We start from the raw sequence: 27,364 nt of genomic DNA, 5'->3' as shown, positions 1-27,364 counted from the left end.
TGGCATGCAAGCTGAGATCTGAATGAGATGGGACCAGGCACTTGAAGATCTGGGGAAGAGCATTCCGTACAAAAGCGAGGTCGGAAACCCCTTGAAGCTCATACTCACACCAGAGACGCTTAGCCAAAGGCCCAATTTCCAGGCTGAGAAAGGTTTACAACCTTCCTACCTGCAGTTCTTCCATTGATGCTGAAATGGATGAGAAGAGGCAGGAGAATTGGTAAGAAAAGGTGTAGGTAGACCTGATCTTGAAGGGAAAAGAATCACCAGCCCTCCATTACCACACCCCCACCATGCAGTCACTGTCCCTCCTGGAGGGAGGCTACAATCCTGTGACCTAACCAGTTTCCACCTCGCTTCTCTTAGTGCATTGCCCTACGCTAGACTTTTGTTTGTTTCATGTAGGGTTCTGTTGGTCCTTGTCCAAGTATCAATCAAAACTGCATGCCAGCCTCCTCCACTCCTTGGAAATAATTAAATGAAATGACGTGCCTGATTTTTTCAGCTGGGTAATGCACTATGATTTGCATCTGTTGAAGGCATTTATCTTAAGCCCTGAGGCCGAGCCATCTGAGACAACTGAGGTGATTTTTGCTCCTGTGGATAAAACACTATTGCCAGACACCAAAGTGGACTAAACGCCTCATTCTGCGACGCACTCCCTTAAGAAAGCTGTTCTTTGTGATGCCAACAAGTTGATCCTTTGTTCTTGAATTCAACTGCAAAGGTCCCTGTAGTCTAACTTCTTTCTGTTGCAAAATTCCCTTTATCTTGCAGTTACCTAGGTTTTGTAGAGGTTTCAGGGGCTTACGAATAGGCTTTGAAGTAGTCCCCTTTTCGCCTATTGGAGAAAGTGGGAGTCTAGAAAACTGCCTTGTTTTAAATGCCCAAGTGAAGCACCTACAGTACAAGTCTCGCTGTTATTTAGCAGCTAACAGTAGCATAACCTGTGTCTTCTATGCAGACGTGCATCAAAGGCCATGTGGGCTATTAAAAAATAAAATAAAACCTCCACCCTCCCCCGCCCCCGTGGGATTCCCTCAGTCAGGGCACAGAACCCGCCGGGGAAGGGCTCTTTGCGAGCGGTGGAGCCCTCGGCTGGGGACCTGGGATGCGGTGTTCCCAAGGCGACAGATGAGAGATTTGGGCCGCGAGGGAAGTGCACTGCGGAATTCCTCCCCTCGGCTCCGGAGGCAGGGCTCCGCGGGAGACATCGGGGTGCATCGTGCAGCCCTGGAGGTGAAGGGCGAGGGGACGAGCCAAGGACACCAACCCGAGCGCGCTTCGGACGCGGACCGAGTTCCCGGGTTCCCCGGCCACCACCCGGCACGAGGCCCACACTGGAGGGCAAGCAGCTCCCTCGGGGAAGCGAGTGTAGGGAGCCCACCGTGAGCCCCCCCCCCCCCCCCCACTCCCATCGTCCTGGGTTCTAGCTCTTTGGGTGGATGGAGATCGAGCGACAGCCGGAGGAGACCGGAGCCCGCCCGCTGGCCGCAGGGCTCACGGTGCGGGCGCGGCGCGCGGCGGCCTGGATCCGGGTTCCTGGGGGCGGTGCGCGGAGGGGGCGGGGCTTGCGTGGCGGCGTGGGCGCGAGTCGCGCTGGAGGGAGGGAGCCGGGGGAGGGGCGGGGCCGTGCCGCCCGCGCCGCGCTGGGCCCTCTCGGCCAATGAGCGGCGTCCACATGCCGCGGCGGCGGCGAGAGGGGAGGCAGCGGCGGATAAATGCTATTAGAGCAGCCGCCGCGGAGCCGTCCCCGACGCCACCTCCTTCTCCTCCGCCGCAGTTTCCTCCGCCGCTGTCGGGGGTGCGGAGCTGAAGAAACAGGGCGAGCGCGCTGCGCACCACCGCATCGGCTCGCTGCCCTCAGTCCGTTCCGCTCTCAGGGGTCGGCCAGGCGCCCCCTCCTCCGGTCCGGGCGGGGCCTCGAATCACCTCAAGAGAGCGGGGAGGGGGCTCGGGGGCCGCGGCCTGCGCTCCGGACGGGCGGTTGAGGGCGAGGGAGGCCCTCTCTTCTGAGGAGGAGAGGGAGGGCCGCAAGGCCCCCGCCGCCCAGCTGAGCCCGACGCGGGCGCCGGCAGGCCGGGCAGCTGAAGGGGCGGTCGCCTGCGGGAGGGGTGCGGGGTGATTCAGCGCCCCGCGAGGCGGAAGCGGCCGGAGGAGGAGGAGAAGGAGGGAGAGACGCCAGTCCGCGCCTGGGCGCCCGGGGTGGCACGAGGCCGCGGTCCGAGTGCGAGGCGGAGGCGAGGAGGCCGCGGGGACAGGAGGCAAGGCCGGCCGGGCCCCCGCAGCAATGGAGAACGCGCACACAAAGACCGTGGAGGAGGTGCTGGCTCACTTCGGTGTCAACGAGAGCACGGGGCTGAGCCTGGAGCAGGTCAAGAAGCTCAAGGAGAGATGGGGCTCCAACGGTAGGTGGCCGGGGCTGCACGGGCCCCGCGCGGCCGGGCGCGGGCCCGAGCGCCAGGGAAAATGGCTGACCGGGCCCCACCTCGTGGGTCTCGGCTCCGCGCCCGCCGAGGGTGCAGGCGGCGGCTCGAGGCCGCGCGCCGGCACGCGGGAGAAGGGCTGCAGGTGGGGGGCGCGGGGGTCGAGTCTGCGCCTCCTTCGACCTCCTCGCGGCTCGAGCCCTTGACCTTCCCGCACGCCGCCCGATCCGCAGCTTGTCACCGGCAGCAGCAGCCGGCCCGGCGGAGGGAAGGACGAGCCTCCCGCCGCCGGGCTGAGCCCTGCGAGACATGTTATCGCTCCCAGCCGGTTTCTGAGGCGTCGCTGTAGTTGAGAATGCCCCTGACCGTGCTTGTACTACCCAGAGTCACACATCTGGCAGAAGTGATGACATAGCTGAAATGACTCCTTGTTTCAGGATTCCTGTTTAGGTGGGGATGAGATTTTACGCTTTGGGCTAGACCTAAAGCCATTGGTTACAGCAAGTATTGCATATTTTACTATGGTTTCTATGGAAAATGGTTGAATGGACATATATCTAGGTACATCTTTCAAAAAGTGATCATTTTGAGCAATTTCTTTTAAAAAGACAAGGCTAAAATGTTGTTTTCTTTTGCTGTTTCCTTTTCCGCCCCTCTTGAAACGTTGCCTGGCGAATTTCTACATTGTACAGAGTTACCGGCTGAAGAAGGTAAGTAACCTTAAAATGTTCTCCCCCCCTCCTTTGTGTGCTGATGTTAAGATGACATTTACAACAAATGTGTTGTTTGTTTCTAACAGGAAAAACCTTGCTGGAACTTGTGATTGAGCAGTTTGAAGACTTACTAGTTAGAATTTTGTTGCTGGCAGCATGTATATCTTTTGTAAGTATAAAGCTATTTGTTTTCTCCAAAATGTTGAGAATATTCCATAAATTAAAAAACGGGAAATAAATGATGTCTTTTGGGTGAGAACATTATATTTGGAGGTTTAAGCAGTATCTTCATGAATTTTTTTTAACCCTCGGTATTTTTAAATTACAAGCAAAACATACGAAGCCATTTGTAAACAGAAAATAGATGCCTGACATTTACAGTGCAGTTAGAAATTATTCTCAAATGTGGCAGGGTCTCATATGTTCTTGTGACATAAGCTTTTACTATAAAAAAGTTCTTTATTGGAAGGCCTTTTGTGTTTGGGGCTCTTCCATTGTGTAAGGTCATACTGAGATGATGTTGGGCTCTTTATAGTCTGTAAATAGAACTTATAAAAGGAATATACCAGTTGCTGTCCCGTCCTGGTAATGGCAAGGTGACAGTTGTTACTGACAGTGACAAGAATGATGACGGCAGTGATGGCACCACTGTTGACCAAATTTGGTCACTGACCTTTAGGGTGGCATATTTATCTAAATTGGACCCTTGTCTTGAGTGACTCCTAGGTTAAGAGAACAGTGTTCAGTACAGTTGGTTCTAGATTTTAAAAGAAAGAAAAAAAAAGAACCGTAGTGTTTTTTCTTGTTCTGCATGTGCTTGAGTCCTGTATGGTTGCTAAGAAACTGGTGAAATGCAAAGGACTACAGCAGAAGAAAGGTGATGGGGGTTGGTGAGGATATTTCTAGTTTATTAATATTTTTTTCTGTTCAGTATTAATTTTTTTATTGCTTTTTTTATTGAACAGTGGACTTCTTGATAGTTTTCCTAAAAATGGTCATGAATAGGACACAGATGTTCCTAATCCTAACAGCATGAGATGCTTTTTGTCCTTAACTTATTTTGTTCTTACAAAAACTATGTTGGGAAGTGAAATTCACCCAGTCTTTGAAAAATTGACACAGCTTCAGGATTTCATTTTTGTATGTTTGTATCTATGCGAGCCCCAGAGGTCTACCTTAGTCTTTATGACAACCATACCATAGCGGGCTATTTTGAGAACTAAATAAAGAAAATAGTGGGCATTAATTTAGATGAAGGGGGAAAATTGGGAAGAGGTGAACTTTTTTTAAAAAAAATATATTTTTATTGATTTCAGAGAGGAAGGGACAGGAAGAAACAAAAACATCAATGAGAGAGAATCATTGATTGGCTGCCTTCTGCATGTCCCCCACTGGGGATCAAGCCCACATCCGTGACCTGGTTCAGAGGTCCACGCTCAACCACCGAGCCATGCCAGCTGGGCTGATTTTTTTTTTCTTTTCTTTTGGAGTAATTCTGTGCACAAATTCTGCCATTGAGACTTTAATAATAATATATCATGCCACATTAACCAAGTGATGTGTATCCATTAATCAGACCTCTTCTCAGTGGTTTTCACTAAATGAAATTAAGAGTGATATATCAACCATTCAACATCCTGAGTTAATCATCCATATCTATTACATGGCCATTCTTCATTTAACCCCTGGAACCCCCTCCAAATGGCTGCTGCTTTAACCAGTGAAGATAAAAGAATAGATTTGTTTAACTAGTTTTAATATATTGTCATGGGGCAAAAATTTATATATTTGGGCCAGTGTAATATTTATGTTTAAGTTGGCTGGCTACATAATTCTGAGATAGTCTCGGCTTTGTTAGATAAAATACTAGGGTTCAGTAAGGTCATCAGGGACCTCTTAGAAGTTAACTGGTGTATACAAGCCAGAGATAAAAAAAAAAATTTGTTGAGTTATTCTGTGTATATAACTTAAAGCACTGTTATAACATCAGTTGCATTATTTCCAATAAGCAAGCTATTGACTATTTGGGTTGTATAGGATCTCTAGATTGGCCAATTTGAGTGGCTATTAACATTTTTAATTAATGTGTGTGATGTTTGCTTTGAAGTAAGTAGTTTATAGTTCTAGGCATTTTCAAATGGGTTTTTAAATAAATGCTTTAACTTCGTTGTAATGTAGGATGTTGGGTTTTTGTAGCTTGTAGAGTTGTGCTTTGAAATTGAGATTTGAGATACTTTTGGGTAACTACTTGGGAATTATTGCTCAGGAAATGGACTATGTTACACTTTTTGTTTTATGGGTTGCTACACAGAAAAGTAATGTGTTTAGAAAGGACTGTTATTTGCTTTGATTAAGAAATTGCAGATATAAAACTGTTTGTTGATTTTCTTCAGGTGCAGTTGGCACTACTGCTACATCAAACTTGACCTTTTCATTTCACATTTATCACTCAAAAGCTTTGTGGTTGTCAGTTTATTTCTATTTAATGGGAAAAACTGGAAGAATATTTGTGTTCTTTTGGAGAAAGGAATAGGTAGTTCTATATATATGATAATCAGGTTCTACTCAAGTTAAAAAGAAATATTAGGCTTTAGTGATTTATTTCAAATATCAAACTAGGTAGTAAACTGTTAACCATAGTTAATATTTTGCTGTGGCAGAAAGTAGGAAATTGTATTAATGTTTTACACTTATAACCTGAAGAGATAGTTTAATCAGCTTCTAATTCATCAAAATAGTTTATTTTAAAGGTCACTTAGAGTGGAAGTACATCCTCCGTTGCATATGAAATAACATCAGAAATTCTATAATTAAAAATTATTATTTTTTATTGGAGAGAGGAACATTGGTTTGCTGTTCCACTGATTTATGTATTCATGAAACTGTTGGCTGGTGATAGTGCTGTGAAGAAAAATTAAGTGGTGGGGGCAGTAGAAGAAGGAAATGTAGGAAGGGGTGTATAATTTTCAAGTAGGGTGGTCAGGAGAGGCCTCTAAGAAGGTGATGTTTGAGAAATACCTGAAGGAGGTGAGCATGAGGGCCATATATTTCTCATCTGTCTGAATCATAAAATCCTCTATGGTAACACAATTTGCATAAGTTGTACTACCTTCCACCTCCATTTTCCCACCTCAGCTACTTAGATCAACCCTAAAATGCTAATAGAACTTTCTTAGGCCAAGGTACTTCTCAACTTTTCACTTACATTTCAATAATTGTCTTTTCATCCTACTGGACCCTTTAAAGGGATTCTTTTTTCTTTTCTTTTTTTTTTCAGGGGGAGAGAGGTAGAAACATCAATGATGAGAATCATTGATTGGCTACCTCCTGCACACCCCACATTGGGGATCTAGCCTGCAACTGGGCATGTCCCCTAACTGGGAATTGAACTGTAACCTCCTGGTTCATAGGTCGGCACTCAAACACTGTGCCATGCCAGCTGGGCTAAAGGGATTCTTAATTCCCTTTAGAGCCTAGATTATTGCATTTGCTATAACTAATATGTATTTGGATGAGTTAGTGTTGGTAGCATTTTCAAAATATGTGAGATCCTTATACTTTGGTTTTTTCCGAACTATATTTAAGAAGTGTTTGAGCCTAGCCGGCATGGCTCTGTGGTTGAGCATTGACCTATGAATCCGGAGATCACAGTTTAATTCCCAGTTAGGGCACATGCCTGGGTTTCGGGCTCAATACCCAGTGTGGGGTGTTGGTTTCTTTTAATTTCTTATTTTTAAAAAGGTAAAATGAGCAATTTACTGACTGGTTTAACTAACATTTAAAACCTTCTTTCAAATATGGTTTGAAAGGTGAATATTTATGTGTAGTTTTTTGCTGTTTTGAAGATTATAGTCTCAAATCTGAAAATATTTGAGTGCTTTCACAAGGTTTGTCGGCATTGAAAGAGAATGTAATCTAATTTATACTTTTTTTTAATCTTAAAATTGATTTTTATTAAACATAGGACTTTCTGTAATTTAGGTAGATTTGGTAACTATTCACACAGCATATATGTTCTGAAGTACATTAAAGGGATTTTCCTTAGGAATTAAAAAAAATCTCTAGCTTTTAAGTCTTCAAGAAGATTTTAACAGTGTTTTACTTTTTTTATTGATTTCAGAGAGGAAGGGAAGAGAGAAAGAAACATCAATGATGAGAGAGAATCATTTGGCTCTTCTCTTAGAGGTTATTGTGTTATACAAACATTAGTCTTACAGATAGCAATTAGAAGATACCATCTTACCCTATTTAAGCAGTTTACATTGTAGCTGAATGTTCATTAGCAAGTGGTTACTTTGAATAGGATTAGCAAGTTTGAAATTGAACTTGCTGGATAATGTAAGCCCCAGAAGACATGTAATGTTTCTGCATTTAAACAGTGCAAAGCAAAGGGAACAAGAAACTCTTTATGCCTAAAATTATACTGCAGTAGCCTTTTCTTCCACTTTTCTTTGATGCTGTTGAAGTTGGTTATCTTTTTGCTCTTAATGTTTAAGTTCATACACTGCCACTTGAGAGTCTTAGCAGTATACTTTAGAGATTGTATGAAGTTTTGTTTCATTCATTTGTGCATCTATTTAATAAATACATAGTGAGCATCAACTGTGTATAAGAGATATTTTAGGCCCCTGGGGATACAACAGGGAACAAAAGGCAATAGAAACAGATAATTTTTTATGTTCCACCTATTCTCTCTCTTATTTGTAAATATTTTTTTTATTGATTTCAGAGAGAAAGGGAGAGGTGAGAGATAGAAATATCAGTGTTGAGAGATAATCATTGATCTGCTGCCTTTTGAACGCCTCCTACTGAGGTTCAAGCCCGCAACCCTGGCATGTGCCCTTGACCAGAATCGAACCCAGGACCCTTCAGTCCACAGGCTGACTCTCTTTCCACTGAGCCAAGCCAGATAGGGCTCTTAAAAAATTTATTGATTTCAGAGAGGAAGGGAGAAGGAGAGAAAGATAGACACTTCAGTGAGAGAGCATCATTGATCGGCTGCCTCCTGCGCGCCCCCTACTGAGGATTGAGCCCGCAACCCAGGCATGTGCCCTGACTGGGAGTAGAATTGTGACCTCCTGGTTCTTAGGTCAAGGCTTACCCACTGAGCCACATCAGCCACGCCAATCTATTCTCAATAATTTCCTTAAACATTTTCCCCTCCCTCCTGTATAAATACCTTTTTTATAACTTCTGGAAAATCATAATGAACTGGCTGTACTATTATGCTAATGAGGCATTTTGCATTTCAGTAATGTGTCACTCATCCAATTTCTCCTTTCCTCTACCTTCTTCCTCATCTTATGGAGTCTTTTATTTGTCAGCACCACTTACACAAGAGGTTTTCTTTTCAATAGAACAAAACCATGAAGGATTGCACAATGTGATTTGAACATGATATTTGAACATAACTGGTATTGATTCTTAGCAGTTAATGAAATACAGTTCAGCCTGAACTGGTTTGGCTCAGTGGATAGAGCATCGGCCTGCAGACTGAAGGGTCCCAGGTTCGATTCTGGTCAAGGGCATGTACCTTGGTTGCAGGTACATCCCCAGTAGGGAGTGTGCAGGAGGCAGCTGATCGATGTTTCTCTCTCATCGATGTTTCTAACTCTCCCTCTCCCCGCCTCTCTAAAAAATCAATACAATATATATTAAAAAAAAGAAAAAAAAAGAAATACAGTTCATTTTAGACTGTAGCATTTAATTCTTTGGGTTATTTGTGGTTTTAAAATAGGCATTTTTCAAAGTACTCAGGAAATTATTGGTTGCCAATTTTTAATATCAGCACCATCCTTCTACCCTAAGAGATTTATTTGCCCACTAGTTTCTTATCAAGCAATAATTAGTATATCTGCAGAACTTTTAAATAACTGTAAATGCCTGTGTTTCTTACACATAAACATTTAAAGTGATATGGTGGAAGGAAAGACTACTTCACTGTTCAGGTTAGGATTATTATATTATTGATGAATACCACTTGTGCAAAGAAATTATACATTTCTTGAAAAGTGGAGGTTTGCTCTGATCTATCACTGCTAGCCTTAGTCTTTTCCTTTCTCCAGCTGTTATGGGATTTTGCGCTAAGTTTGTTCCTCTAGGCCTAGCTGCCAAGAGGGAAATTCATATCCGCTTTAACAAGGTGTGAAGCTTATCTTACACTTGCTAATGCTTCGCTGACCTTTTGGAAAGGTCCTAGTTACTCTTCAAGTTGAACAGTTTTTCTCCCCCAGGAGCTAATTAAGTTACTTATTTCTTATATACTGTCCTTGGCAAATGTTTGGAAGGCTAGTTTTAAAGCAGCTGTGATCTTGCATCTATCAAAATTTACAACTTCCTAGAGAAGATTTCACTTTGGCAGTAGGCCTGGCTTTAACACCAGGAATGTCCTGTTGAAAGCTTACAGCAACATTTATAATTATTCTGGTTTTCTTCCTGCCCTGGTTCACTAGCTGTAAGTTGTGATTGACATCTACCTGGTCCTGGTGTCTACTGTTTTTTTTTCCTGCCCAAATTGATATTTCTTGTTCGTCATTACCCTCTTTTACTTGGCAAAATTCATGTTGGCTCTTGCCTTAGTCATCTTTCTGATTGTTAGCTATCTGTATAAAAGCTTACTTTATAGTATTCCACTAAGTACATAGTCCAATGGCTTTATTATTGCCCTAAATGATATCTGACAATATTACAAGTATCAAAAATGGTGCTTTTATTATTTACTAAATCTTTTAAAGAAAAGATTTTGTGAAATATGGGAACATTTTAAGCAGTTTTAAAAAACATAGGTAAACCTTAGCTAACAGATTGGATCATTAGATATGTTTTTTTTTTGTTGTTTTTTTATATATATATATTATTGATTTTTTACAGAGAGATAGTTAGAAACATCAATCAGCTGCCTCCTGCACACCCCCTACCGGGGATGTGCCCGCAACCAAGGTACATGCCCTTGACCGGAATCGAACCCGGGACCCTTCAGTCCGCAGGCTGACGCTCTATCCACTGAGCCAAACCAGTTTCGGCCATTAGATATGTTTAACATCTTTCCTGGATTGGTAATTTTTTACAGAAATATCTTGTTAAAATTTTAATATCATTTTTATTTTTAAAAATACATTTTTATTAATTTCAGAGAGGAAGGGAGATGGGGGAGAGAGATAGAAATATCAATGGTGAGAGAGAATCACTGATCAGCTGCCTCCTGCATGCTCCCTAATAGGGATCTAGCCCACATATGCCCTGACTGGGAATCGAACTGTGACCACCTGGTTCATAGGTTGATGATCAACACTGAGCCATACCAACTGGCCAAAAATTTTAATAGTATTCATTGTGGTGGATTCTCTCTTAATCACCTAGTGTTACTCAACTATGAAGTATACCATGTCTCTCTTGTAGCTTTTAGATCTTAATAAAATTATGGTTGTGTTAGCAAGAAATTAATTCTCTTCTAATTTTTCTTGGGGCAGTGTTCTGTGTCCATTTGTAATATTTTTAGACTTATGTCATCCCTGAAATGCTGTGCTGCTTACCAGATGTCATATGGAGGATAACCTTCAAAATATATTCCTGAGTAGAGGCTCGGTGCATGAAATTCATGCACAGGAGTGGGGGGTGTCCCTTAGCCCAGCCTGCACCCTCTCCAATATGGGACCCTCTCACAACCCAGGACTGCTGGCTCCCAACCACTCTCCTGCCTGCCTGCCTGATTGCCCCTAACCACTTCTCCCTGCCAGCCTGATCACCCCCTAACCACTCCCCTGCCAGCCTGATTGACACCTAACTGCTCCCCTGCCAGCCGGATCGCCCCCAACTGCCCTCCCCTGCAGGCCTGGTCCCCCCCCAACTGCCCTCCCCTGCAGGCCTGGTCCCCTCTCTCCCCAACTGCCCTCCTCTGCAGGTCTGGTTCCTCCCAACTGTCCTCCCCTGCAGGCTTGGTTGCCCCTAACTGCCCTCCCCTGCTGGCCATCTTGTGTCCACATGGGGGTGGCTATCTTTGATCACATGGGGCAGCCATCTTGTGAGTTGGAGTGACAGTCAATTTGCATATTCCTCTTTTATTAGATAGGATTATGGGACAGCCTTGCAATAATTCTGTGACAACCTTCAGTAATACCAATGGGAAAAAATTTGAGTCAGTGATAAAGTTATTTTTATTATGAATTTATGCCAAGGGTATTATTTGATACTAGTGGCCTGGTGCATGGATTTGTGCACATTGAAAGGAAATTAATTAGAAGAAAGATTGGTGCAGTAATTACATTACTGCAAAAAATTACATGTCAAACTAGTATATATAATATAGTATTATAAAATTAAAATACAAAATATTTTAATATCGCTATTCACCCTTTTTCTATAATAGACATGTGCGAGTCAACATTTATTTAAATTGCCAGTGCATGTCATATGTACTAGTCGGACGGATGGTCGGTCGGTCACTTAGCCTTTTATATATATAGATGAATATTACCCAAATTAACAAAGTTGTCATTTGCCTTTAACAAAATTAAGAGTGTAAGTTTTCCTTCTGAATATCCTATATAATAAAAGCATAGTATGCAATTTGTCCCCTTGACTGGGAGTTCGTCTGGGAGTTCGATCAGGGTCGGGGCCGGCCAGGTGAAGGGAGGGAGGCCCTGGCCAGCGGCCAGCAGCCGCTAGGGACCCTACCAGTGCACTGGGCCTCTAGTCTATATAATAAAAGCCTAAGTGACCATTATAGTGGAAAGACCAGAACGCCCAGTCGCTATGATGCGCACTGACCACCAGAGGGCACACGTTCAATGCAGGAGCTGCCCTCTGGTGGTCAGTGTGCTCCCACAGGAGGAGCGCTGCTCAGCCAGAAGCCGGGCTCATGGCTGGCGAGTGCAGCGGCAGTGGCGGGAGCCTCTCCCACCTCCACAGCAGCACTAAGGAGCAGCGAGCAGGCAGGCGGTAAGGAGCGAGGGGTCCCAGACTGTGAGAGGGCGTAGGCCAGGCTGAGGAGGTCCCCCCCATCAGTTTACAAATTTCATGCACCAGGCCTCTAGTATACATATAAAATAAATGGGTTTATTTCCCTAAGTGTTTTATTTGGATTTTAAAACAATTATTACATGAAAAAATAAATTGGCTCTTAAGGGTACTGTTAAGTTGTATGCTTTCAATTCTCAAAAATTATTTTGATCAAGACATAAGCAGTCTTTTATGTCATTACATTTCACCACTATTGGTTTCTAGGGATGAAAAGAAAAGAGATTTTGTGTGTTGTAATTCCTTTAGTGCCAGCCACTTTTGTTATAAAGTGGCACTAAGCCTAAAAACACATTACAATTCTAACACATCACATGTGATTTCTTTTTCAGGTTTTGGCTTGGTTTGAAGAAGGTGAAGAAACAATTACAGCATTTGTAGAACCCTTTGTAATTTTACTTATATTAGTAGCCAATGCCATTGTGGGTGTCTGGCAGGTAAGCACAAAATCCTACACTACTAAGTTTTAGAAATTTCTGTGACTTAAACTCTGTTAATCTTTCTGTTATCCGTTTTTTCCTGATGTGTTGACTAAAAATACTCTGCAATGTCTACATGTGTTTTCGTTTGTTCATTAGTTTATTTAATGGCAAAATTTTAGATCTCTCACGAATATATACTTCGCTCATACTTACATGAATTGTTCGTCCTTCATGATAGCATGGAGTTACGAACAATGGATGAGAGAAGCTACTTACAGAGAGGAAGGGAGAGGAATAGAGAGAAACATTGATGAGAGAGAAGCATCGATCTGCTGCCTCCTGCACACCCCCTACTGGGGATGTGCCCACAACCAAGGTACATGCCCTTGACCAGAATCGAACCTGGGACCCTTCAGTGCACAGGCCGATGCTCTATCCACTGAGCGAAACCGGTTAGGGCAAAAACCAGAAAATTTAAGAACCAGTATTTGTCTTTGTATTTCCCAGCTGCTTTCTGTAAAAAAACTTGGGATCGAGCTTGCAACTGAGGTACATGCCCTTGGCTGGAATTGAACCCTAGCTAGACTGGCTAGGGCAAAATTGTTTAAATCTTAAATTGTTTTTCTTGCAGAGCATATTCCTGGCTGTTTTCAGCCTGTCACCTTGAGCCTTTCTTATTCACAGAATGGAAGCTAATTTTATTTCAGAAACAAAATGAGATTTCATTCCCCCACCCTCCCAACTCGCATAATTGTTCTTCTGCACATATATAGTTTGAGGACTTTAACTTTTCTAGGACTGTTTGTTGATCTGTTTTGATTGTTAATATATATATTGTTTAAGACTCTGAAGCTAATACTTCAAATTTATTTTAAGTATTGCTCTTTTAGGTTTTTGATGAGTATAGTCATCCCTTTGAGGACTAAATAAAATAGTGCATCTGTTATTAAAGTGTAAACTTCTGCCCTAGGTGGTTTGGCTCAGTGGATAGAGCATAGGCCCGCAGACTGAAGGGTCCCAGGTTCGATTCTGGCCAAGGGCATGTACCTCGGTTGCAGGCTTGATCCCCAGCCCTGGGCGTGTGCCAGAGGCAACCAAATTGATGTGTCTCTCTCCCTGATGTTTCAGTCTGTCTCCTCTCCCTTCCACTCTAAAAATCACGGCAACAAAAAAAGGGTAAACTTCTGATTTGTGTTAATAAACACAATGATCTTTATGTGTTGGGCTCATATAGAAAGATGGCCTACTTAGAAAATTTTAATTGTACTATATTCCTTACTTTGATCCCCCCCAAAACATTTTTTATATTTAAGCACAAATGATCCTCTTGTGAATAATTTAGGCAAAAGAAACAATACGCAGCATTAGATTGTCTTTCTCAAGCTAGTAGTATGTATTTTTTAATTAATTTATTCCAGTTATGTGATAGATACTTTATGTACATTCCCATTTCATCCTTACAGTGATCTTGTAAGGCAGATGATACTCCCATTTGACAAATGTACCATTGAAGCTCATAGTGATTAAGTGACTTATTAAAGGCCATATAGGTAGTACATAGAGTATCTGAAATTTGAATCTGGGCCCACGCTGATACGAACTCCAAAGTAAAATTTTACAGCGGTTTAAAAAATAACATTCTTATATCTTAATCCCATTTGCATAGTATATAGAATGGTATAGGCCAGTGATGGGCAACCTTTTGAGCTTGGTGTGTCAAACTTTGCCAAAAAACTGAGCATAACTCGGGTAGTGTGTCACTTTGAGGAAAAAACTAACTCCAAGACTCTAGTCGCAAATGTTTCATCCTCAGGAGCAGCAAATGTTTCATCCTCGGCATGCGGCCGCGTGTCATCAGAAATGGCTACGCGTGTCAGTGCTGACACGCATGTTATAGGTTCGCCATCACTGGTATAGGCAATACTTGAGGGATCTTACCTTCTGGAAGTAAGGAAAGTTATAATTACAGATATAATCCTATATAATAAAGAGATAATATGCAAGTTGACTATCACACCCTCACACAAGATGGCCGTCCTCATGTGGTCACAAGATGGTCGCTACAAGATGGCCAGCAGGGGAGAGCAGTTGTGGGCAATCAGGCCTGCAGGGAAGGGCAGTTGTGGGCGACCAGGCCAGCAGGGGAGGGCAGTTGTGGGCGACCAGGCCTGCAGGGGAGGGCAGTTGGAGGTGACCAGGCCTGCAGGGGAGGGCAGTTAGGAGTGACCAGGCCGGTAGGGGAGGGCAGTCGGACATCCCCCGAGGGGTCCCAGATTGGAGAGGCTGCAGGCTGGGCTGAGGGACCACCCCCCCCTCCAGTGCACGAATTTTGTGCACTGGGCCTCTAGTCCTATATAATAAAGAGCTAATATGCTAATTAGACCAGAAGGCAGAACGACCTTCCGGAATGAGTGATCTTACAGAATGAGCTTTCCGAATGACCAGTGGGTGGGGGGCGGGGCCTAAAGGCCATGAGGCAGCTGGGGCTGCAAGGGCCGAGCCCCTTGCACGCATTTCGTGCATCAGGCCTCCAGTTATATATAGAGATGCATACATCAAAAAGTAAGACACACATTAGCTTTCAGTGTTGTGTCATCTAAATTCTTATGTTTAAGGATTTTCACAATAGAACATAATTCTTACAGCAAGTTAAAAAAATAAGATCGCATAGGATTGAGCCTAAATTCTATCCAAGTAAAGGTTAAATTGAAGAACTTGAAGTTGGGAGGACCAAAATGTGAGAGAAAAGAAAAGAATCCTCTCCTTTGTCCATGGAACAACCTCAACTGGGCATGCACTTTATCAGCTTGCTCCTTAACTTTGAGTTACTTATTCTCCAAAAGGAGAGAAGACAAATTTGGCACTTGTACAAGGTTTTCTCTTTTTTGTTGTTGCCCCTTAAAGGAACTTTCCTGTAGCTTCCCCACACACATACACACACGACTCATTTTGATTCTACATCTTTCATCTTGAAATTAGGAAAGAAAGCCCTAACCAGTTTGGCTCAGTGGATAGTGTCGGTCTGTGGACTGAAAGGTCACAGGTTCGATTCCAATCAAGGTCATGTACCTTGGTTTCGGGCACATCCCCAGTAGGGGGTATGCAGGAGGCAGTTGATTGATGTTTCTCTCTCATCAATGTTTCTAACTATCCTCCCTTCCTCTCTCTAAAAAAATCAATAAAATATATTTTTTAAAAGAAATTAGGAAAGAAAAACTGTGACTAAGTCTTGATATGTTCATAAATAATAATATGGTAAATATGGTATGCAACTGGCAGTGCTATAATGAAATCCCAACCATTTATTGGCTTTTACTACTGGAGAAAGATTTAGAATTTGTGAGACATAACAATTTTATTAATTTATCACCTGTGGAATTTACTATGTGCCAAATCAGTCTAAGCATTCTACATATAGCTTGTAAATCCACACAACCCTTAAAGTAGGCACTGTATGTGTCCTGGCTTTGAAGGCAGTAAAACTGTGTTGTGTAAATTACCCACATCGTTTAGCTCAAGCAGTCAAACTCACGGCCGGCGGGCCGCATGCCTTGTTGAAATAAAAGTCCATACAGGCATGGCCGCGAGTTTGACATGCTTGTAGCTGTTAAGAGGAAAAGTCTGGATTGAACCTAGGCCAGTGGTCAGCAAATGCGGCTCGCGAGCCACATGCGGCTCTTTGGCCCCTTGAGTGTGGCTCTTCCACAAAATACCACATGTGGGCGTGCACGTACAATGCGATTGAAACTTCGTGGCCCATGCGCAGAAGTCGGTTTTTGGCCTGAGCAAGTCTATTTTGAAGAAGTGGTGTTAGAACACTCAAGGGGCCAAAGAGCCACATGTGGCTCACAAGCCGCGGTTTGCTGACCACTGACCTAGGCAGTCAAACCCCAGATCATCACCTTTCATGTGAGACAGGATTGACTTAAATGGTATAGGTGTGTGTGGCTGGACGTGAGGTCTGTGTCTCAGCTGTGCTTAGGGACAGCAGAATCATTTTCTACGTTACGATTTTATTCCCTTTACCTTTAGGGGCTTATTTTTTCATCTTTTTAAAAAATATATTTTTATTGATTTCAGAGAGGAAAGGACAGGGAGTGAGAGATAAAACATCATTGATGAGAAAATCATTGATTGGCTACCTCCTGCCCGCCCCACTCTGGGATTCGAGCCTGCAACCCCACTGATGGGGAATCAAACCGTGACTTCCTGGTTCATAGGGTGACTCTCAATCGCTGAGACATGTCCACTAGGCTCATCTTTAATACAAACTCATAAGGGCCTAGCATTTGTCACCTTAAATGTGAATTGTTTACAGTTGTCATTAATGTACTTCTCTTGTGTATTTTAAGTTTAGAACTATAAAATTTGCTTCTCTGAGTTAGAAATACTTGCAGTGGTAGGCATGTGTTCACTACTTTTATCTTGTTTTCTCTTTTACAGGAAAGAAATGCAGAAAATGCAATTGAAGCCCTTAAAGAGTATGAGCCTGAAATGGGTAAAGTGTATAGACAGGACAGAAAGAGTGTACAACGGATTAAAGCTAAAGACATCGTTCCTGGTGATATTGTAGAAATTGCTGGTGAGTTTGTTATTTTTGTTTTTATTCTAGATTGTATATCTGAATGCATTCTTTTTCTCAAGGCTCCTAGTTAAGTGTTTTAAAAATTATGATCATATGTATCGGTTTTAGCGCCATCCAAACAAAAAGGTTTTCTATAAAATTTTGAAGTGTTTTGGCACCGCCCTTCATGTTATTGATATTTTTGAACAAGGTGTTTGAATTATTTGTGCTTATTACTTTTGATACATTGTAGCTCACTGGTGCTAGTGAGATAATGCACTTAATTTTGACTTGACAATTAGTGGTGCAGTTTGTTAGCATTCTAGTTAATGGCTACGTAGTTTTTTGTTTCTTGGCATAAATGTTGTCATACCTGCAAGTTGATAGTTAAGGGTAATTTCATGACTCTAAAAGTTCTGATTAAAAATACTTTTCCATTTCACTGAGCCAGGGTTCTTAGCCTGGGCTGTGAATCCATTGCAAAGCAGAGCTCTCCACAGATCTCAAAGGAGTCTGTTTCCTCATTGTTCTAGATCAGCGGTCGCCAACCTTTTGGATCTCATGGACCACCAGTGGTCTGCGGACCACCAGTTGGCGACTGCTGCTCCAAAGGTTTCCTTAAATCAGAGATTACCAACCTTTCAGACCTCATGGACCACCAGTGGTCCACGGACCACCGGTTGGCGACTGCTGCTCTAGATCAGTGCCATGTTATCAGACAACCAGAATGTCCCTGGAACCAGTCAGAATAGTCTTTTGGTTGCAGAGTCATTACATTGGATTATTCAAATCATCATGGTTTTTCACAACCTTCTGAGTTCAGAATACCTGTTACTTGGTTTCTTTTTATGAATGGTCTCATAACACTTTTACACTGATTGTGGGGAAGGTGTGCTTTGTCCTTATTGTCTTACTCATTTCAATGAATAATTCAACAAGCTGCATCTCAGTTGGCCCTGTGCTGTACAGTTTTGGCCTCTAAAAAGGAAGTTACCTTGTCATAGATATTCTCTTACCTATAATTTTTGTCATACTTATTCCAGAAAAAGAATAGTGTTGCCTGTATTCCAACATGTTGATTACTTGTAGTGTGTATAAATGAATAAGTTGCAGGCTCAATGCCCCTTTACTCCTAAATACTTGAGTGTTTATTATTATTTTTTAATTTTTTAAAATTAATTTTGAGAGAGGGAGGGAGTGGGGTAGAGAAACACTGATGTGCAATGTGCAAGAGAAACATTGATCAGTTGCCTCCCACACTTATCCGCACCAGACCTATGCATGTGACCTCTTGGTGCTGGGGACGACCCTCAACCAACTGAGCCACCCTGGCCAGGGCTTGAGTAGTGTGTATTTTATAAAATCAAGGGCATTCTCTAATATGAGTCTAGTAAAAGTGTCAAAGTCAGGAAATTGATAAAATACTATTATCTGCAGACCTTACTCAGATTTTACCATGTGTCACTGGATATATATATATATATATATATATATATATATATATATATATATTATTATATATATATATATATATATATAACCTAATAATAGACAAATATGCAAATTGACCGCACCTTCGCTACGGCCAAGCCACGCCCACCAGCCAAAGCCACGCCCACCAGCCAATCAGGGCGGGTATGCAAATTACCCAACCAAGATGGCGGTTAATTTGCATACGCGGAGGGAGAGAGGAGTGAAGACTGAAGACAACTTAGAAGGATGAGGGAGGAAAAGCGAAAGCAAGGTGGCTGCCAGAGGGAAAGCCCGGGTGGGGTGGGGTGGGGTGGGGTGGAGCGGAGCGGGGCCGGGCCGGGCAGGGCCGGGCAGTGGCGGGCAGCAGCGGCGCATGCGTGCAGGCGCTGTGGCCGCAACGGCCACTTGCAGGATTCTTCCTGCAAATGGGCTACTAGTATATATATATTTAATTTTATTGATTTCAGAGAGGAAGGGAGAGGGAGAGAGTGTTGTAGAAACATCAATGATAAGAGAGAATCATTGATCTACTGCCTCCTGCAGCCCGGCATGTGCCCTGATCAGGAATCAAACCATGATCTCCTAGTTCATAGATCGACACTCTATCACTGAGCCACGCTGGCTGGAGTCACAATGGATTTTATAGCAAAAATATAAATAGAGGAATTCTGGAAGTAATATAGAAAGGTGGTCGGGTAGCTCAGTTGGTTGGAGCGTCATCCTAATGGGCCAGGGTTATGGGTTCAATCCTTGGTGAGGGCACATACAAGGAGCAACCACACCAGTGAGTGCATGGATGGGGAGAGCTGCAGAACGATGTTTCTCTCCCTTCCTCTCTTTCTGATTCTCTCTCTCTCTCTCTTAAGTCAATTAAAAAGAAAGATAGAAAGCTCTGGCAGGTGTTGCTCTGTAGTTGTCAACCTATGAAGCAGGAAATCACAGTTCAATTCCCAGTCAGGGCACATCATTGATGTTTCTATCTCTCTCACACTCTCCCTTCCTTTCTGAAATCAATAGAAAATATTTTTTTAAAAAAGAATAATGGGAAGATTTTGAGCATATGCATAGTAGTACTTATGCAGGAGGGCACATCGGAATCCTCTGAGGCACTCTTTAAAAAATTTTACCAGCCTCAACCCAAATTATTAACACCCGATCTATCATGGAATTATGATTAAGTATAGTTTGAAAAGTGGGCCTCAGATTTAGACACAAAGCAATAGTTTTTGATAACTGAATGGATATGGGGGTAGGCTGTAGAATCAAAGATACTGGCCAAATTTCTAGTTTAGGTGACTGGAGGGTGATGGTGCTAGTAACTGAGGAAGGAAACACTGGAAGAAGATAGTCTTTTAAAAATATATATGTTTTATGTGCAGTTGCAGATACCATTGCCTAAATACTTGTACAAGATTCTGTTTGACTTTGTATGTTTTCCATTTCTCCAGCTTAATCTGGTAATACACTCTTCAGCCTCTCAAGTTAAGAATATTTAAGAATTTTTATGGCAGTTAGAGGGTTTTAGTGTAGTAAGTCTATTTGAAAACTTAGAGAAATTACCCCCAAAGCATCTATCTTTACTTTGCATCAGTAGATGGTGGTGGTAAACAGCGTCAGGGGAAAGTGTAACCTTGATCCTCAAGCCATCTTCCCTTTTGAAGAAATAAGCAAGGCCAGCTTCTATTAAACAGTGATGATTCAGATATTTCTTTCCCATCTCAATAAGTCATTCTAACCACCTAGCTAGCTGAGAGAAACTTAGGAGTCATCTTGATTCTTTTCTCTTATTCTGTCTCTAAGAAGAGTTGATTTTGTCTCCAAAACACACCCAAATTTGTGAACTTCTGTTTCCTCGTCTCACACTGACACTGCCATTGTGTTCAAACTTGGCTCGGGCTTCCTTTGTTGTTTTTCAGTCAGTTCTCCACACAGAAGCCAGAGTGGTTTTCTAAAGGTCATGTTATTTATTAACCTGCTAAACCTTCCAGTGGCTTCCTATTGCACCTCAAATACAAAATTCTTTTATCTAAAAGACCATGCATTGTGTAACTCCTGCTTGCTTCCATGATTTCATCTTAATGCCACTCCCTGTGCATTAACCGCTATATAGGCTTCTTATTCGGTTTTCAGTACCACCAAACTTTTCTGGCCTTTTGGGGGTGGGTAGGCAAATTTTGTATAATGTATTAATTAATGTGCCCAATATACAGATCTCATAGTGGTAAAGCTTGATGATTACCCTGGTCTACCTGATTTTTGTTGCCCACTGTGAAATTCCATTCCCTATGCATAGTGTTCGTATCTGTGACCTAAGATATGCATCTTATGAAGTATGCCTTATTTTATTTGTTTATACTGTGGTAAAATATACATAGTAAAAATTATCATTTTAACCATCTTTAAGTATACCAGTTAAATGGCATTAAATAAATTAATGTGCAGCCATCACCACCATTCATCTCCAGAATTTTCTCAACTTCCCAAACTGCAACTCTGTCCCTGTTAAACAGTAATTTCCCTTCACCCATTTCCTTCAGCTTCTGGCAACCACTCCCTTTCTTTTAATATACAAAAAAACCAGTGAGCTTAATATTGAAAGAATATTGAAAGATGAGTTTATATCCCTTATATGAAGTGAATATATTTACTACAAAGTACAAATTGGCAATTACAAAATAGTCACAATGTAAAGTATAGCATAAGGAATACACTGTTGTTTTCAAGTGTACAAGTCTCGTATTTCTTTTTGTTACGTTTTTTCCTAAGTACTTTGTTGTTTTGGTGGGGGGGGGAAGCTTTGTGTAATTGGATTTGTTTTTTATTTTCATTTTCAAATTGTTCTTTGCTAGTACACAGAAGTACAATTAATTTTTTTATATTAATCTTATACCTTGCAATCTTGCCTTGACTCTTACTAGTTTTAATAGCTTTTCAGGGGTTCCTTAAGATTTTCTATATAGTAGTTCATGTCATGTGCAAACATTTTTTATATCTTTCCAATCAGGATGCCTTTTCTTTCTTTTTCTTGTCTAAGTGCCCTCACTAAAATCTCCAGTAGAATCCTATATAATAAAAGCCTAATATGCTAAGTGTCCGAGTTTGTTCAACCAGTTGCTATGATGCACACTGGGGGGCAGCCATCCGACCAGTAGGTTAACTTGTTGCTGGGGTCTGGCTAATCGGGACTGGGCGAGACAGGCTGGATACTCCCTGGAGGCCTCCTGCAGTCTCTCCCCAGCTGGCCAACCTCTCACGGTCCCTCCTCGGCTGATTGGCCCTGATCAGGACTGGGCGAGACAGCCCCCATCACCCCGATCAGGACTGGGCGAGACAGCCCCCATCACCCCGATCGGGACTGGGTGAGATGGCCCCAGCACGCCCTGGACCAGGCGTCCTCGAACTACGGCCCGCGGGCCACATGCGGGTGTTTTTGCCGTCTTGTTTTTTTACTTCAAAATAAGATATGTGAAGTGTGCATAGGAATTTGTTCATAGTTTTTTTTAAACTATAGTCCGGCCCTCCAACGGTCTGAGGGACAGTGAACTGGCCCCCTGTTTAAAAAGTTTGAGGCCCTGACTGGTTTGGCTCAGTGGATAGAGCGTCGGCCTGCGGACTCAAGGGTCCCAGGTTCGATTCCAGTCAAGGGCATGTACCTTGGTTGCGGGCACATCCCCCAGTAGGGGGTGTGCAGGAGGCAGCTGATCGATGTTTCTCTCATCGATGTTTCTAGCTCTCTCTCCCCCTCTCTTCCTCTCTGTAAAAAATCAATAAAATATATTAAAAAAAAAAAAAAAGTTTGAGGACCCCTGCCCTGGACAAATCCGTGCTCCAGGCCTCTAATGTTGAATGAAAGTGGCAAGAGTAGACATCCTTGTCTTGTTCCTGATCGTAGGGGAAAGCATTCAGTCTTCTACCACGAAGTGTGATGTTGGCTGTGGGTTTCATTTATCATGTTGAAGAAACCTGGTCATAATTTTAATTTTTAGGTTGTCAGTGTACTCTTATTTGGTCTGTTTTGGTGATGTTTTGTGGTGACTGTATATTTATATCCAAATTAGAAATGACAGTTTTGCTGAATTAGTAGACCTGGTGGATCATTGAATTGGGTAAGATTCCCAACCCTAAGGCACTTACAGTGAATTATATAGAATATTTTGGAAAAACATATTGTGAGGTGTTTATATTTATGAAGACTTTAAGACTATACATGTTGGGGTTTTTTAACTTCCACTTTTCTTAGGATTAGTAATCTAACTGACCCTGCAATTTGGCATTTAGCTCAATAATTCAGTTCTGTGAAACTAGAAATGAACTTCAATTCTAAATGTAGATCTAAATTATTTCTTGTCAGTCTTACTCTACATAGCCTGGATAAGTAGTAGCTTGAATTGTGCTTTTAGACATGGTAACTTTTATACTTTTATTTAAATTATGAAATTAAGTGTGGCATGTTCTCTGTGATGGATTGAAACACTGGAGAATATTGTGAACTGTTTTGAAGATGAAAGCAAGTTTGGAGCTGCTATTTTAATACTTTCAGAAAGAGATCTTTTTATGGTAATTTTTGGATGTAAGGATCATCTCCTAACTTTAGGTAATAAAGTTCTTTTTGCAAGCTTTAGGAAGACATGATAAGATGGTTCTGGGTTCTGCTGAACTTTCTGAAGGGTAGACTGGACTAAGTGGTGTTTTGAGGGGGAGATGTAGGGAGTTAAGGAAATGAAATTTTAGATTGCTATACCAGCTAATAACCTTTCTAAGGAGACATTGTGTAAGCATGCATAGCAGATGCTTAGGTAAACCTTAGAAGTATCTAGAATATAGGAGCCAAATAAAATTGATTTGGCAAATAAAAATATGGAGAAAGTTACCCACATTTTTGTCTTCTGAAGCCACAGTAATTTTGTATTATAATACCAGAGAAATGTTTGTCTGTATGGATGGAAACCATAGTAGTAAAATCAGGTGTAATTTTTTTGAGAAACGAACATCAGTGTTTTTAAACTTTCTGTATTATCGGCTAATGTTATCAAAGTAAATCAAGTTTATGATATCATAAAGTGTTAAATTTAGAATTTTGGAGGTTTCAGTATATGCCCCAGGGGTAGGAGATTATTTATTGACTTCTCAAAGCCACTGTTTTAAGGATTGTTTGAAACAAACTTCATGTATCTTGGTAACCCAGAGTTGATGAATAGTACAAGTACATAAATATCCTCAGATGACTTCTGTCCTGTTGTATACTCTGGAGGGAATCCTAGTTTAAGATTATGTAAGTGATAGGAATGGCACAGTCTACCTTTCTTTTTTAAATTTATTATTTTTTTTGTTAATCCTCACCCAAGGATATTTTTCCATTTCTTTTAGAGAGAATGGAAGAGAGAGGGAAAGACAAAGAGAAATATTGATGTGAGAGAGTCACTTTGATTGGTTGCCTCCCGCACGAGGCCCGAGTCAGGGAGGAGCCTGCAACTGAGGTATGGGCCTTTGAACGGAATCAACCAAGGAGCCTTCAGTCCACAGGCCAACTTTTTTTTTTTTTTTTTTAATATACTTTATTGATTTTTTACAGAGAGGGAGGGAGAGGAATAGAGAGCTAGAAACATCGATGAGAGAGAAACATCGATCAGCTGCCTCCTGCACACTCCCTACTGGGGATGTGCCTGCAACCAAGGTACATGGCCTTGACCGGAATCGAACCTGGGACCCTTGAGTCCGCAGGCCGACGCTCTATCCACTGAGCCAAACTGGTTAGGGCTCACAGGCCAACTTTTATCCACTGAGCCAAACCGGCTAGTGCTAGGAATGGCACAATCTTTTTTTTAAAAAAAATTTAAGAGAGGAAGGGAGAGGGATAGATAGAAACATCAATGATGAGAGAGAATAATTGACCGTCTGCCTCCTGCATGCCCCATATCCTATGGGGATCTAGCCTGCAACCCAGGCGTGTGCCCTTACCGGGAATCAAACCCCGGACCTCTCAGTCCATGGGACGACGCTCAATCCACTGAACCACACCAGCTGGGCTCAAGGGCTGTTTTTACAACAAACTAACAAAAACAGGCCTTCAATTTTGGCCAGCTACCTAAAGCACTGTTCTCTAACTTTATGTGCACGGGGATTTGTTAAAGTGTAGATTTTGATTCTGTAAGTCTAGAGTGGGTTCTGAATATCTGGATTTGTACCGAGCTCCCAGGTGGATCGTATTTTGAGAAGGCAAAGGTCTAGAGAAGTAGCTCTTAATTATTTGTCTTTCTGTCTGATCACAGTTCCTTTGAGAATTAATGAAATATATAAACTCCAAGACACATTCAAAATCTTATATGCAATTTTACAAGTTTCATTGCCTTTCTCCCCAGAATTCTGTTTGATTTTTAAAAATGAAGTATACCGCCCTAGCCAGTTTGGCTCAGTGGATAGAGCGTTGGCCTGCAGACTAAGGGGTCCCAGGTTCGATTCCAGCCAAGGGCACATGCCCGGGTAGTGGGCTCCATCCCCAGTGGGGGGCGTGCAGGAGGCGGCCGATCGATGATTCTCTCTCATTGATGTTTCTATCTCTCTATCCCTCTCCCTTCCTCTCTGAAATCAATAAAGAAATACTTTTTTTTTTTAAATGAAGTATACCATATGATCCAGCAATTCCAGTTGTTTCTTTTTTTTAATCCTCACCCAAGATAGAGAGTGGAAGAGAGAGGGAAAGACAGAAATATTGATATGAGAGAAACACATTAATTGGTTGCCTCTTGCATGCCCGGTTGCAAGCTCAAGCCCCAGTAGAGGGGATGTGCAGGAGGCAGCCAATCAGTAATTCTCATCATTGATGCTTCTTTCCTTCTTTCCCTCTCTCATTTCTCTCTTTGAAATCAACAAAAAAAATTTTAAATCATCAAATTTCTAAATAAAGGCCCAAAACACTTCTAGTATGAAACGTTGAAATATGAGCTGTGGTAGATAATACATTTAAGAAAGATTCATATAAACAAGTTATCATTATTTTCCAACCCACTTATTTCATTTTAGGTTCTCAGGGTTCAAGGAGAGAACCGATTTTTGACAGGAGGCCCTTCCATCACAGGGTGCACTAACACACATCTTTCAGCCTGGGACAATTTATCTTTTATTGATTTATATTTTATTGATTTTAGAGAAGAAGAGGGAGAGAGAGATAGAAACATCAATGATGAGAGAGAATCATTGATTGGCTGCTTCCTGCACGACCCCTACTGGGGACCGAGCCCGCAACCCCAGGCATGTGCCCTTGGCCAGAATCGAACCTGGGACCCTTCAGTCCGCAGGCTGATGCTCCATTGAGCCAAACCAGCTAAGGCCAGACTGGGACAATTTAGATAGGCCAATTCACCTACTGTGCACATCTTTGGGATGTGGGAGGAAATCGGAGTACCTGGAGGAAATAGCTGCAGACAAGGGGAGAACGTGTAAACTCCACATAGACAGTGGCCCCGGCCAGGGATTGATTCCCCCCACCCCCCAATCAACATTCCAACAAAGCAATGTTGAAAAAAACAATGTTACTTTTGAGGACCAGCTATATAATCATTTTGCAAAATATACATATATCAAGTCGTGTTGTATACCATAAACTATTGCGTGTTAATTTATATCTCAATAAAACTGGGAAATGAAGTACAGGTTAAACAGTGTAATTAAGTAAACTATAGTCTGGGTAAGTGATTTACATCGTGTTGCTGAAAACACTAAACAGTTTTACCAGTTCCTGAAATGATACGCATTGATGAGAAGTAGAAGCAAAGGTGTATGGCCAAAGAAGGAGGTGAGCAGGTTTGTTCTCTTTTGCTTTTTCCCCATATGGAGTTGTTTCACAATGAGAAGGATGGAAGAACAGGGCTCGTTAGAGATGTAGATCTGCGACATCTCTATCTAAATGATAGACAAATCATTGTTGAGTCATTCCTGTAAGTTATATCTGTTTTATAAGGAGTTGTAAGTTCTTAAGAACTTGTCTATGAGCTGAAGAGCCAATGGTCTAAAACAGAAATCAGTGTGGATATGTCAGAAGCAGAGAGTTCTGAGGTCTTCATTCAGCACTATCAGCGTAGCTAAGGCATTAAGAACCATGAGGAACTCGGGAACGTCTCCCCGACCATGAGATCATGATGGACCAATTGGTCTTGAAACCTAACCTGAGTTTCATGCAGCTGGCATTTCCTAATTTCCTGTAATCCCCTCCTACCCACTCCCCCTGACTCAGTGGTAGTTACAGCACCAGTTAAGTGCCAACCTTTTCATCCTTGCCACTATGATTAAAATTAGAAGAAATGATGTGATATATATGGAATAGGTTTCCTAAGTGTTACACAAAAGCACCAAGACACCAGATTTTACTGTAAACATGTAAAACCTTTATTTTGAAGATAAGAGAATTTTGAAAAATAAAAGTGCTTGGTATTAGCAGTGCTCAGAAAAATACAGGATTGAAAATGTGGGTAAGTGACAGGTATAGAAATTTGGTGGAAGTATATACTTGTAGGAAAATTCTGCTCCTATGAATCTATTCTCCAGACGTAATCTAAGTGCCCAGAGATGTTCACCATATAACATCCTATATAATAAACGGCTTATATGCAAATTTGCCGAACAGGGTGGAACAACCAGTCACAAATTTGCGTGCCATCCTTGCTCAGGGCCCATGCCAATTTTAGTAGCACTTCATTTCAAGTATAGTAAGAAAAAGCTATTGAATGATTTTAAACAAGATGATATCACATTGTG

The 27,364-nt window shown here is 42.1% G+C and overlaps 1 protein-coding gene across 1 annotated transcript in view; it reads left to right on the top strand.

Annotated features, from left to right (window-relative positions):
- The first annotated feature begins 1,713 nt into the window (after positions 1 to 1,713).
- The window catches only part of ATP2A2 (ATPase sarcoplasmic/endoplasmic reticulum Ca2+ transporting 2), a 48,550-nt gene continuing 22,899 nt past the window's right edge, over positions 1,714 to 27,364 (top strand). Inside the window, exons 1-5 of the mRNA XM_079762977.1 lie at positions 1,714 to 2,408; positions 3,119 to 3,136; positions 3,226 to 3,308; positions 12,487 to 12,591; positions 17,020 to 17,158. Of these exons, the coding sequence (XP_079619103.1) occupies positions 2,291 to 2,408; positions 3,119 to 3,136; positions 3,226 to 3,308; positions 12,487 to 12,591; positions 17,020 to 17,158 (463 nt within the window). The 5' untranslated portion in view covers positions 1,714 to 2,290. The remainder of the gene's footprint in view (positions 2,409 to 3,118; positions 3,137 to 3,225; positions 3,309 to 12,486; positions 12,592 to 17,019; positions 17,159 to 27,364) is intronic.

Source organism: Cnephaeus nilssonii (assembly GCF_951640355.1).
Source record: "Cnephaeus nilssonii genome assembly, chromosome: 22".
Classification (NCBI taxonomy): domain Eukaryota; kingdom Metazoa; phylum Chordata; class Mammalia; order Chiroptera; family Vespertilionidae; genus Cnephaeus; species Cnephaeus nilssonii.
Note: the sequence above shows the minus strand (reverse complement) of the source record. Positions and strands in the feature narration are given on the sequence as shown.